Genomic DNA, 16,256 nt, shown 5'->3' with positions numbered 1-16,256 from the left:
CGTGCATATGAGTTTTCCACTGAGTCACATATTCCAGGATCATAGCAGTTATAGCATAGAATATAAACTCTATAATTATGAATATGAAAATATAATAATACAAATATTATTGCATCTAGAGCATATTTTCAACAATGGATGAATAATATGAGTTCTTTGTTGATGGAGGCGACAGCTAGGGTTGAGGATGATATATATGGAGCCTCCCTAGCCTCCTCTATTGATGGGCTTCATCCAATGGTTCAAGATGAGCCTTATCCTCTCCCAATCTCTTTGCAGGCTCAGGAAGTCAGGATATAGTAATATCTACTAGCAAGTAGTATGAATTCGTAATTAGGTGCGCTACAATTACCATTTCGTTTCCATATACAAAGTTAAGTTAATTCCCTGGTCTATTAGGGTGTATAGTTTCCAAATTTGCTATAAAAATCATCATAGTTTCAAAAAAAAAAATCTCTTCACTTACCATTTGCACAAAAATCACTAAATACTCCTGTCAACCTGTAACGCATATTCCGCTTCAGATTGGGCTAGCAAAACAAGAACAACAAAAAGCACTAAAATTTGATTCAAGACATGTAAAGTTCATGCGAATCGAATCACACAAATCCAACATTGATTTCTGATGCATCTTAATGGAATTTCAAAGCCTATATAGTACATGGTGTTGACGACGCTCCTCTTTATTTCACTATACACAAACCTGTTATCTCAGAGCTCACAACTCAATAACCATGATCTTTGGCAACAAGACCCAAAAAAGGCGTACAATTACAACATATACTTTTTGACCGACCAGCGAAGAACCCATCCATTTGAATGATTGTCTATGCGATTTGGCCCACCAAGAGACCCACAGCAAGATCCCCTGTTTGACAGATATGTCCAACGCTATATTCTTTCGGGTATTCAAAACTCTCTCCTTCGACGCTTGAAACCAGCAGATGCAGCGAAGTTGTCCTGGGAGCTCTGCAGGGAGGGTGCTTCAGGGACGAACATGGCGCCGTCGTACACAGGGTAATGCAAGTTCCCTTGCCAGCAGAGACCCGAGGCTGTTGGTGGGGAGGGAACCTCGGGCACCACCCATGGATCCTCAGCATCAAATCCAGGTACCTGGCCTCGCAGGTCTTCTGCAAACAGGCCTTCAGCTAGACGGCACTGTGGAGATCCCCCAGCACTCCCCAGCTTAGCATTGTCACCCTGTAGCACAAAGTAGAAAGAGATTAGAACTGATGTGTAGACACGCACCAGTGTGTTGTGAATAGCATTTAATACTATGCATTAAAAGCAAGTTTCCTTGCAAGTGAATTAAGATTAAGCATAAATGTAAATGACATGGAACCTGGAACCAGATTTTACAAGTGTGATTGGCCTCAAGCCATGAACTATTCTGAACCGCACAAGACTCCTGACAACTTCGTGATTGATTGTTAAAAGGTTAGTCACAGTGAGTAACTGTGTCATGACCACACTCTAGTAATTATGATGGCCAGTAACAACTAACAAGCTCACATCTTTAAGGAAAAATGAAGACTACATTACAAAATAAAATAAGAAAAAAAAAGGGCAGATATCGCTTCCACAGTTTTTGATAGCCTGAGAGTAATGTTCAACCAATTCTAGTACAGTAAACATTATGTTCAACAGTTGAAAAGCCTGAAAACTAAATCAATCAGCAGTTAGCTTGAATCTGGAACTTTCACAGTTCACCCATCAGCTATATAAATTGATAGAAGAAATAACTAGCTGAATTCCGCAAAAATGCAGACCTATATCAGGCTCGGTGCTAATTTACCCCAAATAAAGGCTGGAAAGGTTCCATACGCTTGCTTCTGGGCTCTGGGGTGAACTCATTTACAGCAACAGTCTAATCATATCACAATACTAAGGTCCTGAATTTCATCAAGAACCTAAACCATTAATATGTTTTCTAGGAAGCACAACTCTTCTGCCATGAAAGAGAAAAATTCTACTCTTCAATATATAAAGTAAAAGGAGATTCTTCAAAAAAAAAAAAAATTGATACGCATAAGATATTACTGAGAACTAGAAAAGACATGCAACACATCTATATAAGGATTACCTTGGAAGAACCATGCTCAGTGAAGCCAAAGTTTGGGCCATATTCTAAGTTACTGAAGAATTCATCCACAGGCCACTCAGGTAAACTGTCTGACCCGTTGCCACCTGAGAATGGTAAGTTGTAAGCCCGGCCACTATCTCTGTTCATTTGGTTGGATAAAGCTGTGGTGGTCTGATTAGAGAGCAGAAGTTTTGAATTTCCATCTGACAGGTACTTAGGTGGAGGCTCTGCCAATCTGAGTGCACTGTTGTCCATAGTCCAATTGGTCATTCCTGTCTTGGTATTTGGAACAGAAATCTGCCTTGAATAATCTCCACTGATTGCATTTTGGCTGGGAATAGATGCACTGTTTTCACCTGAAAATAGGGCTGTAGGATTTTTCTTTGGCAAGTGTTTCGGCAGTGAATCCACTGACCCACCTGAAGTGTTTACGTGCTTGTCAGCAACAGGTGGAACAGGATCGGCAGGATCGAGGCCAACTTGAACTCCTGTCAGCAGGAACCTTTGATGTGCTGAAACAAAGGAATTCACTGTGTGTATAGCAACATCACAATCTCTACAAAGTAGAGCACGGTCTTCCAGGCAGAAGAAGTATCCAGAAGCCTCCTGCAATGAAAAATAGAGGTTCAGATCAGCAAGCTAAGGATACATATCAGAAATGACTTGCAACAGGAATCACAGTACAAAGAACATTATGTGAGTACAGTGTTCAGTAACTGGGGCACTAGTTGTGCCTTTGAGCTTGGGCCTTGCACTATGACCCAGTCAACTGAGTAGCAAAATACATAATTCAGCGAGACATGATCGACATCCAGGCTACCCGGCCTGGTATGAAAGCCCAAATAAATATATAACAATACAGTTAGCCCTGTATCTATGACAAAGCAATCATTGATCTTTACTTTTTTCATAGGGGGATATCAGTTTAAATGCTTAGGCGCCACAATTTAGGCAAAGATAGAAACAAACTGACACCCCATGTGCTGATGTGCATGAACATGCTCCAAATGTTAACCCAGTTATAGTGATATTCCAAACATTCTAGCCTTACAAAGCAATGATTGATCTGTATTTTCTTTCATAGGGGAACATCAGTCTAAATGCTTGGACGCCACAATTTAGGCAAAGATAGAAAACAAACTGACAATGTATGTGCATGAACATGCTCCAAATGTTAGCCCAGTTATAGTGATATATTCCAAACATTCTAGCCTTACAAAGCAATGATTGATCTGGATTTTCTTTCATAGGGGAATATCAGTTTAAAGCTTAGACGCCACAATTTAGGCAAAGATAGAAAACAAACTGACACTGCATGTGCATGAACATGCTCTAAATGTTAGACAGTTATAGTGATATTCCAAACATTCTAGCCTTACAAAGCAATGCTTGATCTGGATTTACTTTCATAGGGGAACATCAGTATAAATGCTTAAGATAAAAAACAAACTGACACTGCATGTGCATAAACATGCTCTAAATGTTAGACAGTTATAGTGATATTCCAAACATTCTAGCCTTACAAAGCAATGATTGATCGGTATTTTCTTTCATAGAGGAACATCAGATTAAATGCTTAGATGCCAGAATTTAGGCAAAGATAGAAAACGAACTGACACTGCATGTGCATGCACATGCTCAGCAACCAGCCAGCAAGATGAAGCATGCACGCATGACTGCCATACTTGAGGTCATGCCAGGATAGCATGATCAACTGTATGCAAAAAAAATAAATATTTGTGGCATTTCCCATATTGGTTTGGAACAGGTGAAGCACACTTTATGAAAGTGGTGAGGTATGAACTGTAGAATAGCAAACATTGCTGCACTCGTTTTCTATACTGGTCTCGAATGAGAGGTATGAATTTAGAACCAAAAATATTGCTGTATTGCGAAGTCATTCTGTTCAAATTTGTAATTTACCAAAAGCAAGTGTGAGCACTGATCTTTTCCCCTTGAACATGGACAAAATTTGTCAGTAACTCAGTAACAAAAATTAAATCATGAGTTCATTAATCAGCATTTCCAAAGGCAACAGCATTCACCTTAGGTTCCTTTCAGAACCAGGGGTGATGCATTTGGATTTGACAAATTACTTACCCTTAGAAATAAAATTAGTGCCTTGAGAAGGAGTTAGCAGTATTCTTATAATATGTCAACATGAGGAATAACAAACCCCCTATTGCAGAACTGCAAACAACTAGCTTGAAGCACGATGTGAATATTATAGCTTCAACTTTGTTATGAACACTATCTGCTTAGCTTATGGGTTAACCAACCAAGTGAAGGTGGACCACTCGAGATAAGGAGAACACTGCACATGGGTTTTACTTAAAAACACTCCTCCCTCCTCGTGGCACCATGTGGGGCTGTGGGTGGCCATATTAAGAAACTCTACTCTGTTATATGAATAACGATGTGGAGAAATACCAAGCATGAAAGAAGGAAGGGTTCATAACTCGGAGTGCCAAGGGACCAGAGAGCAATTTGATAATACCGATATGGTGGGACAATTTGGTAGGATGAAATGGAGTGGATAATTAATTGGTTTGCAGGGCAATCGCATGACAACCCAGGAAACGGCCGCCCTAAGGATGCTTAGACGCCACAATTTAGGCAAACATAGAAAACAAATTAACAGTGCATGTGCATGCGCATGCGCATGCTCAGCAACCAGCCAGCAAGATGAAGAATGCACGCATGACTGTCACACTGGAGGCCATGCCAAGACAGCATGATCCACTGTAAGCATTTTTTTGGAATTTATCATATTGGTTTGGAACGGGTGAAATATGCACTTTAAAACTGGTGAGGTATGAACTGTAGAACAGCAAACATTGCTACACTAATTTTCCGTACTGGTATGGAATGAGAGGTATGAGTTTAGAACCAAAAATATTGCTGCGTTGCTAAGTAACTGTATTCAAATAAGTAATTTACCAAAAGCAAGTGTGGGCACTGATCTTTCCCTCTTGAACATGGAGACAACTTTTGAGTGACCCAGTAACAAAAATTAAATCATGAGTTCATTTTTAGAAGCAACAGCATCCACCTAAGGTTCCTTTCAGAACCAGGGGTGATGCATTTGGATTTGATAAACTACATATCCCTATAATAAAATTAGTGCCCTGAGAAGAAGTTAGCACTATTCTCATAATATGTCAACATTAGGAGGAATAGCAAACCCCCTTTTGCAGAAGTGCAAAGAACTAGCTTCAAGCATGATGTGAATATTATAGCTTCAATTTTTGCAGAAGTGCAGACAACTAGCTCCAATCGGGACAGGCAGGGTCGCAGGGGCGGAGGAGGGAGGGAGGGATGGGTACAGACCTGGCAGATGTCGCACTTGGGCGGCGCGGCGGCGTCGGGGAGGAGCGGCACGCGCTGGTGCTTCCCGGCGAGCCTGTTGGCGGCGTGCACCTCCTCGTCGCAGGCGGCGCAGAGCGCGGCCTCGTCGGCGCAGCAGAGCACCCGCGCCTCCGCCGCCCCGCACGCGTTGCACTGGATCTTCATCGCCCTCTGCTCTGCTCTGCTCTGCTCTGTTCTCCCTCTCTCGCCCGCTGCCTCGGGAAAGGGGGGAGGGGAGGGGGCGGGTGGGGGATGGGGAAGGGAGGAGGATACGGTTCGGTGGCGATGTGAGATGCGATTGGATCTCGCCTCGCACCCGCACGCGGGCGGGCCGGGTGATTAGCTGGTGGGTCTCGTTTGTTCAGCCGCGGAAATTAGTGAGTGGTGCTGTGTCGACGGCGGGCGGGTGGTTTTGGCGGATTAGTTAGTGAGCCGGGTGAGATACGGTACTTTTAGATTGCTTGAGTGGGAAGAGGAGTGGGGAGAGGACGAAACGGTCAAGTAGGGGGAGGCAGCGGAGGCTAGCGGGGGCCGGCGGACGCGTGGGCGTGTCGGAATGCGCCGCCGTGGGCGAGGCGAGCCCGGCCGGCGACAAACCTTGCCTTTTCCGGGTGCAGGGCTTCTTCCGGCGCGCACGGCGATCTTTTCCGGCCGTCGCCTGATTAGCAGAACGCGTGTGCATCCATCTGGATTCGTCGTCGAATGAAATTTCTCAACATGTTTGTCCATTCAGCAGGTTGATTGCAATTGTTAAAGGTATGGTTAAAGCCTCCCGCGCTGTCTTTCTTAAAGGCCGGTATATATTTGGGAAGGGCTCGTGTATACTACATGAATCTCTTAATTCTTCCTGAATGTCTACCGCACCGTTTTTCCGGACTCTGACGAGGGAGGGACGATGACGGCGGCGCGCCTTCGGCTTGCTTGAGTCATTTGTAGTCGTCGCTATCAAGGTGACAGGCGATCGTTAGGGGGGTCTCGCCCCCCCTCGTCCCCCCTTGAATCCGTCCCTGTTGCTGGGTGGTCTACAGATCTAGATGTATTTTTTTTATTATTTCTAATGTTCGTTATAGTGACATTATTGAAGATGAATAGGTTAGAAGTTTTCTCGAAAGAAAAACTCCGAGGGTCCTTTTTAAGATTGATTTTGGAAAAGCCATTGCCAAAGCTAAATGGCCTTTCCTTCTCTAAATGGAATGATTGGATCATGAGAACTATTTCTGGCGGGAAAGTTGTCATAGTTAACGGTGAGATTTGCCTCTACTTTAGAACACATCAAGGCGTGAGGCATGGGGATCTGCGGTTGGATGGTTAGGAGGACAGTGGTATCCCCTGCCCGCGAGAGTTTAAGTTCTAGACTTGACACTGATGCTCGCATTTTTCTGAACTTATTTCAGTCTTCTGGCAATGCTTGTTCAATGGGAGGAGATGTTCCCGTCGACTGCGAGGCGACTGTGGTGACTTCGTAAAATCTCAAGATGTTATGCCGGCCGAGCCTCTTGGAGGTGCTCATAGGGGTAAGATGTGCATGCGTGTGTTCCTAGAGATGAGCGTATGCTCGTGTATATGACCAACTTCGATTGTATCGTGTTCAAAGAAAAAGGCTTGAGGCAGGGGATCCCCTGTCCCCTTGGCTTTTTGACCTTGCTATGGACATGTTAGCTATTTTAATTGGGAGAGTTGTGGATCAAGGTCTAGTAACTGGCCTGACTAAAGATCAAAGGGAAGGGGATGTGGCTGTCTTACAGTTTGATGATATCATTATGCTTTTCCGGTATGATCTGGAGCAGGCTAAAAATATTAAGAGAATTCTATGGATGTTTGAAATTATTTCTGGCTTGAAAATTAATTTTCATAAGATGAGGTGGTGTGTGTAGGAATGGAGGAGGATATAATAAAATTGTTTGAGGACATTTTTACATGTGGGAGAGGTTCCTTTCCCATCAAGTTTTTAGGGATCCCTGTTGATGAAAAATGGTTTAAAAATAGTTATTGGAATCCTTCTGTCGAAAAGATGGAAAAAAGAATTGGGGTGTGGCTAGGTAGATTCCTTAATATTGCTGGGAGAACTACTCTGCTTAATTCCTCTTTTATATAGTCTACCTTTATTCATGTTGTCCTTTTATGGTCTCCCAAAAGGGATCAAGAAGAAGTATGATAGACCTAGGGCTAGTTTCCTATGGAGTGGGGAAAAGGAGAAACAAAATTATCATATGGGGCCTACAACACTGTTTGTTGACCAAAAGAACTAGGTGGTTTGGGGGGGGGTTTTAGATTTATAATTAATGAATATTTCTTTGCTTGCAAAATGGCTGTGGAAATTATTTAATGTGGATGGTTTATGTTGTTGGTGTAAGTTTTATGTTGGGAATCCTAAGAAAACTAGGTTCTAAGAATATGTATGATTGGGAAAAGATTGTTTATCTCTGGCTTTTCCTAGACTACGTAACATCTCACAGAATCACCACATTTCAGTCCAAGATGTTTTGTCTTGCAACCTTTCTTCTTTAAGCTTTAGGAGAGCTTTGGTTGGGGAAAAGAAGAACATTGGGAAAATCTGGTGGATTTATGTAAAAATGTGTCAAATGAAGTTAATGATAAACTCTCTTAGTTATTAGCCAGCTCTGGGGAGTACAGTGTGAAATCATTCTGTTTTGTAATGCAGGTGGGAAAAAATCCTAACATATTTCTTTGGAAGGTTAAAATTCCACCTAGGGTTAAAACCTTCCTCTGGCTTGTTCTGAAACAAAGTATCTTGACCATGGATGTGTTGTTACATCATAGAGGGAACTGTGAGGGCCTCTTGTGTGGGAATAACGAGTCAAGTGATCATCTCTTCTTCCAATGTCCGCTAGCTAGATACATTTGGCATATTGTTAGTTTTAGTGTAGGGATCCAGTGTGATTTCTATGATGCAAAAACTTGCTTCCATGTATGGATGAAAAGTATGGACTCTGGGAAAAAGAAAGTTTTCTCTGTTGGTGTTGCTGCAATCATTTGGAGTATTTGGAAAGCGAGTAATCTTGCTTGTTTTTAGAAAAAATGGCCTTTTGAGCCGAGTGATGTTCAGTTTAGATTTTCATTTGGCTTAATGACTAGAGTGTTTTGTAGGTGAAGGAGGATGCAAAACTAGGGTTACAATGGTGCGCAAGATTTCTGGAGCGATTCGCCATTGAGATCTTTCAAGCGAAGTGTGATACGTCCATTTTGCACCATGCTTTTATATCGATATTTATTGCATTATGGGCTGTTATTACACGTTATGTCACAATACTTATGTCTTTTCTCTCTTATTTTATAAGGTTTACATGAAGAGGGAGAATGCCGGCAGCTGGAATTCTGGATCGAAAAAGGAGCAAATATTAGAGAGCTATTCTGCACAACTCCCAAAGTCTTGAAACTCCACGTAAATCAGTTTTGGAATATATTAAAATATTGGGCGAAGAAAGCACCAGAGGGGAGCCACCCACCAGCCACAAGGGTGGAGGGCGCCCCCTTGCCTCGTGGGCCACCTGGCAGGCCCCCGATGCCCATCATCTGCTATATGGTGTCTTTTGCCCTGGAAAAAATCATAAGGAAGCTTTCGGGATGAAGCGCCGCCATCTCGAGGTGGAACCTGGGCAGGACCAATCTAGGGCTCCGACGGAGCTGTTCTGTCGGGGAAACATCCCTCCAGGAGGGGGAAATCGTCGCCATCATCATCACCATCGATCCTCTCATCGAGAGGGGGTCAATCTCCATCAACATCTTCACCAGCACCATCTCCTCTCAAACCCTAGTTCATCTCTTGTATCCGATCTTTGTCCCAAAACCTCATATTGGTACCTGTGGGTTGCTAGTAGTGTTGATTACTCCATGTAGTTGATGCTAGTTGGTTTATTCGGTGGAAGATCATATGTTTAGATCCTTAATTCATATTAATACCCCTCTGATTATGAACATGAATATGATTTGTGAGTAGTTACATTTGTTCCTGAGGACATGTGACAAGTCTTGTTATAAGTAATCATGTGAATTTGGTATTCGTTCGATATTTCAATGAGATGTATGTTGTCTCTCCTCTAGTGGTGTTATGTGAACATCAACTACATGACACTTCACCATGATTTGGGCCTAGGGGAAGGCATTGGGAAGTAATAAGTAGATGATGGGTTGCCAGAGTGACAAAAGCTTAAACCTTAGCTTATGTGTTGCTTCGTAAGGGGCTGATTTGGATCCATATGTTTCATGCTATGGTTAGGTTTACCTTAATTCTTCTTTCGTAGTTGCGGATGCTTGCGAGAGGGGTTAATCATAAGTGGGATGCTTGTCCAAGGAAGGGCAGTACCCAAGCACCGGTCCACCCACATATCAAATTATCAAAGTAACGAACGTGAATCATATGAGCATGATGAAAACTAGCTTGACAGAAATTTCCATGTGTCCTCAGGAGCGCTTTGCTTTCTATAAGAGTTTGTCCAGGATTGTCCTTTGCTACAAAAAGGATTGGGCCACCTTGCTGCACCTTAGTTACTTTTGTTACTTGTTACCCGTTACAAATTATCTTATCACAAAACTATCTGTTACCGATAATTTCGGTGCTTGCAGAGAATACCTTACTGAAAACCGTTTGTCATTTCCTTCTGCTCCTCGTTGGGTTCGACACTCTTACTTATCGAAAGGACTACGATAGATCCCCTATACTTATGAGTCATCAAGACTCTTTTCTGGCACCGTTGTCGGGGAGTGAAGCGCCTTTGGTAGGTAGAATTTGGTAAGGAAATATTTATATAGTGTGCTGAAATTTACTGTCACTTGTTACTATGGAAAATAATCCTTTGAGGGGCTTGTTCTGGGTATCTTCACCCCGACCAGAAGAGCAAAGAGTTGCTCCTCAACCTACTGAAAATACTTATTTTGAAATTCCTTTGGGTATGATAGAGAAACTGGTAGCTAATCCCTATACACACTAGTAGAAAAAAGGTCGAATGTGAAGCACATTAGTGCCGGTTTGATTTTGAGCCGGCACTAATGTGTCCATTAGTGCCGGTTCCAATGGCTAGCCGGCCGCTCTCATTAGTAACGGTTCGTGGCGAACCTTTAGCACCGGTTCGTGCCACGAACCGGTACTAAAGTGAGTGGTGGCAGGATGTTGTCAGTCTGGGGCCCCTCCAGCACCTTTAGTACCGGTTTGTGTTACGAACCGGTACTAAAGGTCGTCGTACATAAACCCTTCGTCCACCCGAGCTCGCTCTGTTCTTCCCCTTTCCCCTCTCCTCCTCTGTTCTTCCCCTCTTCCTCGAGCTCATCACACATTTTGCCCAAAATTTGTCAAGATTTGAAGGCCCCCATCCATTCAAATGATCACAAAGGTTAGCAACTTTGTCCTTTCATCTCTCATTGCTAGATTAGCTCTTGCAATGCTTTGTATAGTGATTAATTTGTGAGTTTAGTAATTTGGGAGGAATTATATGTGCTAGTATTTGATTTATATGCAATTTGAGGTCGAAAATAACACTTAGTTTGCATATGTAGGTGTGGTTTACTTAGTGCCTTCTAAATCTCCATCGTAACCACCGTCGATCGCCTGCACCGTCTCATCGCCGGCACCACCTTGTGGTGAGGTTCTTGTTCATGAATGTTTTACAATACCAAATTGATGTTTGTGTGATTTGGATGTATAGTTACTCGTATAATTATCTTACCCGTACGTTGTTTGTTATACATAGTGCCATGGTTTTGATATTCATCCCCGTCGGCCCTCGTCCTTGTTATGATTCAGATGTGGTATATTCTCTTTTAAAACTAGTTGTTGCATTTCGTGTTTATGACAAATTATGCCCATCAAGTTGACACAGATATTTTTATCTAGGAGGTATGTGAACCGGAAATTCCAACCGACCCTATTGTCGAGTGGTTAAATTTAGTTGAAGAAGAAAACAATTACTTGAAGGACAAAATAAGAAAAATTGAGGAGGAGAAGATGATATTGGAGTTGCATGTTGCGGATGTCGTCGATGATCACAAGATCAAGATGGAGAAAATGCGCTTGAAGATTAGAAAGATTAGGAAATATGCCATTGATAGTGAGGCTTGGTGTCGGTGTCAAAAACCGGCGGATCTCGGGTAGGGGGTCCCGAACTATGCGTCTAGGCGGATGGTAACAGGAGACAAGGGACACGATGTTTTACCCAGGTTCGGGCCCTCTTGATGGAGGTAAAACCCTACGTCCTGCTTGATTAATATTGATGATGTGTGTTACAAGAGTGGATCTACCACGAGATCAAGGAGGCTAAACCCTAGAAGCTAGCCTATGGTATGATTGTTGTTCGTCCTATGGACTAAAGCCATCCGGTTTATATAGACACCGGAGAGGGCTAGGGTTACACAGAGTCGGTTACAATGGTACGAGATCTACATATCCGTATCGCCAAGCTTGCCTTCCACGCCAAGGAAAGTCCCATCCGGACACGGGACGAAGTCTTCAATCTTGTATCTTCATAGTCTTGGAGTCCGGCCGATGATGATAGTTCGGCTATCCGGACACCCCCTAGTCCGGAACTCCCTCAGTAGCCCCTGAACCAGGCTTCAATGACGACGAGTCCGGCGCGCATATTGTCTTCGGCATTGCAAGGCGGGTTCCTCCTCCGAATAATTTATAGAAGATTGTGAACACCAGGATAGTGTCCGGCTCTGCAAAAATAAATTCCACGTACCACCATAGAGAGAATAATATTACACGAGATCAATCTGCTGACGTATTCTGTGGCGTGACGTCACACCACTTCCAAGCCTTTACTTGTTTTTATTGTTCCACCTCAGCACGTTTAGCGAAGCGGTTTTCTTTGGCACGTCTTGTCGAAGCAGAGATCGTGTCCCCCTTATTCCGGGATTCCCATCAATACGGACGTGGGTAACCCAACCACGCCCGTTGCCACGCCCCCTCCATCGAAGGCGGGTTCCAAACGGTCACGGGGACGGCTCTTGATATTCTTTCTCTTTATAATGAGACCAATGCCCATTCTTTTTATTCAATCCTCTATCGATTCCGCCCCTCTCCCCGAGTTCCAACACCCAGGGCTCCAGATTCGGGTACCTTCAATCTTCGACAATGTCCGGTCCTGCCCTACGAGGCCGGTGGATGCCCTCCTCCGTCACGGAAGAGGACGTGCTTAAGCTGAGAGACGCCAGGTACTTAACCTACGAGATTTCGCATGGGCTGCCCGCCAGAGGGCAAGTTATCCCTACCCCCGAGCCTGGCGAGAGCGTCGTGTTCGTGTCTCACCTCCGTCGGGGTTTAGGCTTCCCGACGGATCCCTTCATGCGGGGCTCATGTTTTACTATGGGATGGAATTCCACGACTTGGCTCCGGAGTCGATCCTCCATATCTCATCATTCATTGTCGTCTGCGAAGCCTTCCTCCGCACTACCCATCACTTCGGCTTGTGGCTCAAAACCTTCAACGTGGAGCCGAAGATGATCGAGGGGCGTAAGGCAGAGTGCGGAGGGGCGGTTATAAGCAAGAGGGCCGAAGCTCCATGGCCCGAGGGCTCTTTTCAGGAGGAGCTCGGCTTGTGGCAACAGGAGTGGTTCTATATCACCGCTCCCTGGGGCAGCAGGCAGAAGCCGTCGTCTGTCTTTCGCTCGGGTCCTCCACAACAGCTGACGTCATGGGTCAGCAAGGGGCGTGACTGGGGGCCGCCCAAAGACGTCCCCCTGTTGCAGGACCGGATTCGAGGCCTCCAAGAAAGGGAGATCAATCTGGTCGCAGTGGTACAAGTCATGTTGATCCGGCGCCTACTGCCCTGCAAACGTCGCCCCCTCCGCCTGTGGGAATTTAATCCAGAGGGGCCACGAGATCTTCAACACTTCATGGGTTTGACACCCGTGGAGATGTATAAACTGTTCTTCGGATCGCAAGAGACGCATCCGGAATTGACCGAGGACGCTGGCCTAAGCTGCAATCGCCCGCATACTCAAGTAAGTATCCCTGTGTCCGGACACACCGTCCATTTATTCATCGTAGGTTCGCCTTTTAACCAGCTATCCCTGGACAGGAGTGGATAGCGCAAGCAAAATTGATACGGTGTCCGGCCCCCCTCCTTGAGACCACACAGGATCCCGTGTTAATCAAAATGTTGGAGGTTGCACCTTCGAAGGAGGGCGAAGGGGGGCGTAGGGAAACTACCACCTCTGCCAAGGAGGCTTTTAGTAAGGGAGGAATCGAGAGTCCCTCCTTCCAGGGGGAGAAGAGGACCGCTTCCGAAGACCCGGAGGCCAAGGCCTCAAAGCGGGGAAAGAAATCTGTACCGGAAGGTCCTGTGCCGGGAAGAGCCCCGGCCGTACTGTCTCCTCGGAGGAGTCAGCCCTCTAACGAGCCGTAAGTAAAAAAGGGGGAATTTTGTAATAGTAGACACCCCTGCTTAATGTCTAAAGGTAACCAAAGTTTTCACCTTGTAGTTCGGATCTCAGCCCATCTCAGCACAGCTCATCGTCGGGAGATCTTCGTCCGGAGATGATGGAGAGCGAAACGCCTCCATCTGCTGCCCCGTCGTGCGGGGCGGGCGACCCTGAGGTGTCGTCACGGAGGGTCTCTTCGAGTCCGGCGGGGCCGGAGAGTTCGACACCCGTTGGAGTTCGGCCGGTGGAGTTGCAGGATTTGCTAAAGAGGGTGTATATCTCAGAAGATCACCGCACATTAATGAGTAATGTGATTGAGAGGATCTCGTCCGCCGAAAGCAGGTTGTATGAGGCCGTCGGAAGTTTACTGCCGGGGTTTGAGGTACGCAAAAAATGACATACCTTTTGACAGTTTTGCACATAAAGTGCGCACTATATAGATAGTAGCCCCTGAGACTTGGTATGCTGTCGAAAGCGACAGCGTGCCTAGGATCATAATCTCAGTAATTTAAGTGTCGCCTGTCCTATGCAGGTGGCGGAACGTTCGGTGGCCAGCTGGACTGATGGAGTCGCCGAGCTGAAGAGGCAACTCGACGCTGCGGATGCGGACATCTCGCTAGTCAATAAACAACTTGATGAGTCACAAGGTACGTGGTTGCTCCGTGGTCGCCTAGTAAGGGAGCTGACGCCCATTCCTTACAATTTGTATGCTTGATGCAGATGGTGCTGCTGCTGTGGAAGTCCTTCGAGCAGAACTTGCTCGGGCCAAGGAGCAAGCCAGAAAAAGCGAGGCGGCTGCCTCGAAGGCAATGGAAGAGCTAGAAGCCGAGAAGGCTGCTCACTGCCGAAGCAGGGAGGAGATGGCCGGAATGGCCGCGAAATTAAAAGTTGCTACCGATCGCCAGGAGGTTCTTGAAAGAGAACACCGAGCGGAACGAGAGGACCTGAAGAAGGCCGACGCCGAAGCCAAGGATGCCCGTAGTGCGATGCGGGCTATGAAGGAGGAACTGCGTCAGATCGGAGACATTGTGGCTGGAAAGCCCTTTATGCTGCAGAGGAAGTTCACGGATCCAAAGTATGCTCAGCTGGGCCGTTTGTACGGTGCGGAGGATCCTTATCTGGACTTAGCAGCGAGTGCGACGGACGCAGTCGTGCACTTCCAAAGCCAGAAGGATCATGAAATGGAAGAGCTGTTCTGGTCTCAATTCCATAGTCCGGAGCGTCCACTTCCGTTGAGTGATCGGTTGGTTGAGAGGGCCGAGCTGAATAGATTGTCCGGACTTGCCATGACGGACGTGGTCACTCATCTGTGGCCGAAAAGGCCCAAGCCGAAGAGTTATTTTGGCTTGTTGCAGCAATTCCTTGAGGCGGTGCCGCGTGTTGAGGCGATGAAGAGGTCGGCATGCATAGAAGGTGCACGGATGGCTCTCGCCCGTGGTAAGACATACTGGGCGGAGATGGATGCCACCGCTGTTGCATCCCGGGGTTCGGATAGAAGCCGATTCCCCACCGAGCACTATTTTGAGGAAGTCCTGTAGGGCGCTCGTTTAATAGAGTCGCAGTGCTCGAAAGATGTTATGTTTGAATGACATTTATGATTTCTGAGATCATGTTTATAATGCAATAGCTTTTTATACTTGTGCGTTCAAGTATTGGACTATCTCCCGTGCGGCCGTATATGTATAATCTGAAAGATGGCAGTCTTTGGCTTCAGCCCCCACGCACATGGTGCGGGGGTGTTTGCGAAAAGAAAAGCGCTTTTTCACACTTAATCCAATGTCTTGGTCCTTTTAAGGAGGTGATAGCGTAGCAAACTAGGCAATCGGACTATAATGCTTTATCACTTTCACTTAGCCATAGGAGCTCGAATGTGGGGCTACTATATAGCCCCTGGTGGCACCGCTCTTCGCCGAACTCGGGACGCGTATGTGCCTGACCGGGAAATGACCCTTCGTCAAAGCGGAGGAATTCTAAACATTCCCATGGTCGATCGAGTGGTTGACCAGTCTCTCGCTATATCATGATAGTCAGTTTTCGGCTTTCTCTACTGAGGTGCTCGCCCGACCGAACCGGGGCACAATCGCAGTAGTTCTCCTGGTGCCGCGTTAGCCGATGATATAGAATGTAAGGCAGCAAAACACAGGAGCCGGGCAAACCCAACATTTGACCAAAGACATGATTCGGAGCTGATGCATATAAGGCCTAACTCGAGACGCCGAACACTCCCTGAGGTGTTCGGTCTTTATGATACCGGGCAGAATAATGCCCTAAGCCCCTAGTGTCCAGGTACAGACGGGAACTTCTGACGCGGCTGATGCCAAAACGCCAGCCACCTCCTCGGCTATGATAGGAAACCGGGGGATGTGTGTCAACAAGAGACAGTAAGAAAGGTTTACGCAGGGTCTTAATCTGAAAAGAATCCTTGCAACGGGTCCCTGCTGCATGTCTG

At 45.7% G+C, this 16,256-nt stretch overlaps 1 protein-coding gene across 1 annotated transcript; it reads right to left on the bottom strand.

Annotated features, from left to right (window-relative positions):
* Nucleotides 1-584: 584 nt before the first annotated feature.
* Nucleotides 585-5,691, bottom strand: LOC119335939 (B-box zinc finger protein 22-like). Its single transcript, XM_037607984.1, has 3 exons — nt 5,414-5,691; nt 2,084-2,689; nt 585-1,200 (listed from the first exon to the last, which is right to left on the bottom strand). The coding sequence occupies exons 1-3, from the start codon at nt 5,594-5,596 to the stop codon at nt 910-912; spliced, it is 1,080 nt and encodes a 359-aa protein (XP_037463881.1). The 5' UTR covers nt 5,597-5,691; the 3' UTR covers nt 585-909.
* Nucleotides 5,692-16,256: the final 10,565 nt, after the last annotated feature.

Source organism: Triticum dicoccoides, chromosome 7B, assembly GCF_002162155.2.
Source record: "Triticum dicoccoides isolate Atlit2015 ecotype Zavitan chromosome 7B, WEW_v2.0, whole genome shotgun sequence".
Lineage (NCBI taxonomy): Eukaryota > Viridiplantae > Streptophyta > Magnoliopsida > Poales > Poaceae > Triticum > Triticum dicoccoides.
The sequence above is the reverse complement of the archived record's forward strand: the minus strand, read 5'-3'. Positions and strand labels throughout refer to the sequence as shown.

Bases quoted from the DNA above. Each gene is read 5' to 3' on its own strand.
- LOC119335939 (XM_037607984.1), bottom strand. From the start codon at position 5,596: ATGAAGATCCAGTGCAACGCGTGCGGGGCGGCGGAGGCGCGGGTGCTC. The intron at 2,690-5,413 runs GTCTGTACCCAT...TTTTCATTGCAG, and splicing joins CCAAGTGCGACATCTGCCAG to GAGGCTTCTGGATACTTCTT. The intron at 1,201-2,083 runs GTAATCCTTATA...TTTGTGCTACAG, and splicing joins CTGAGCATGGTTCTTCCAAG to GGTGACAATGCTAAGCTGGG.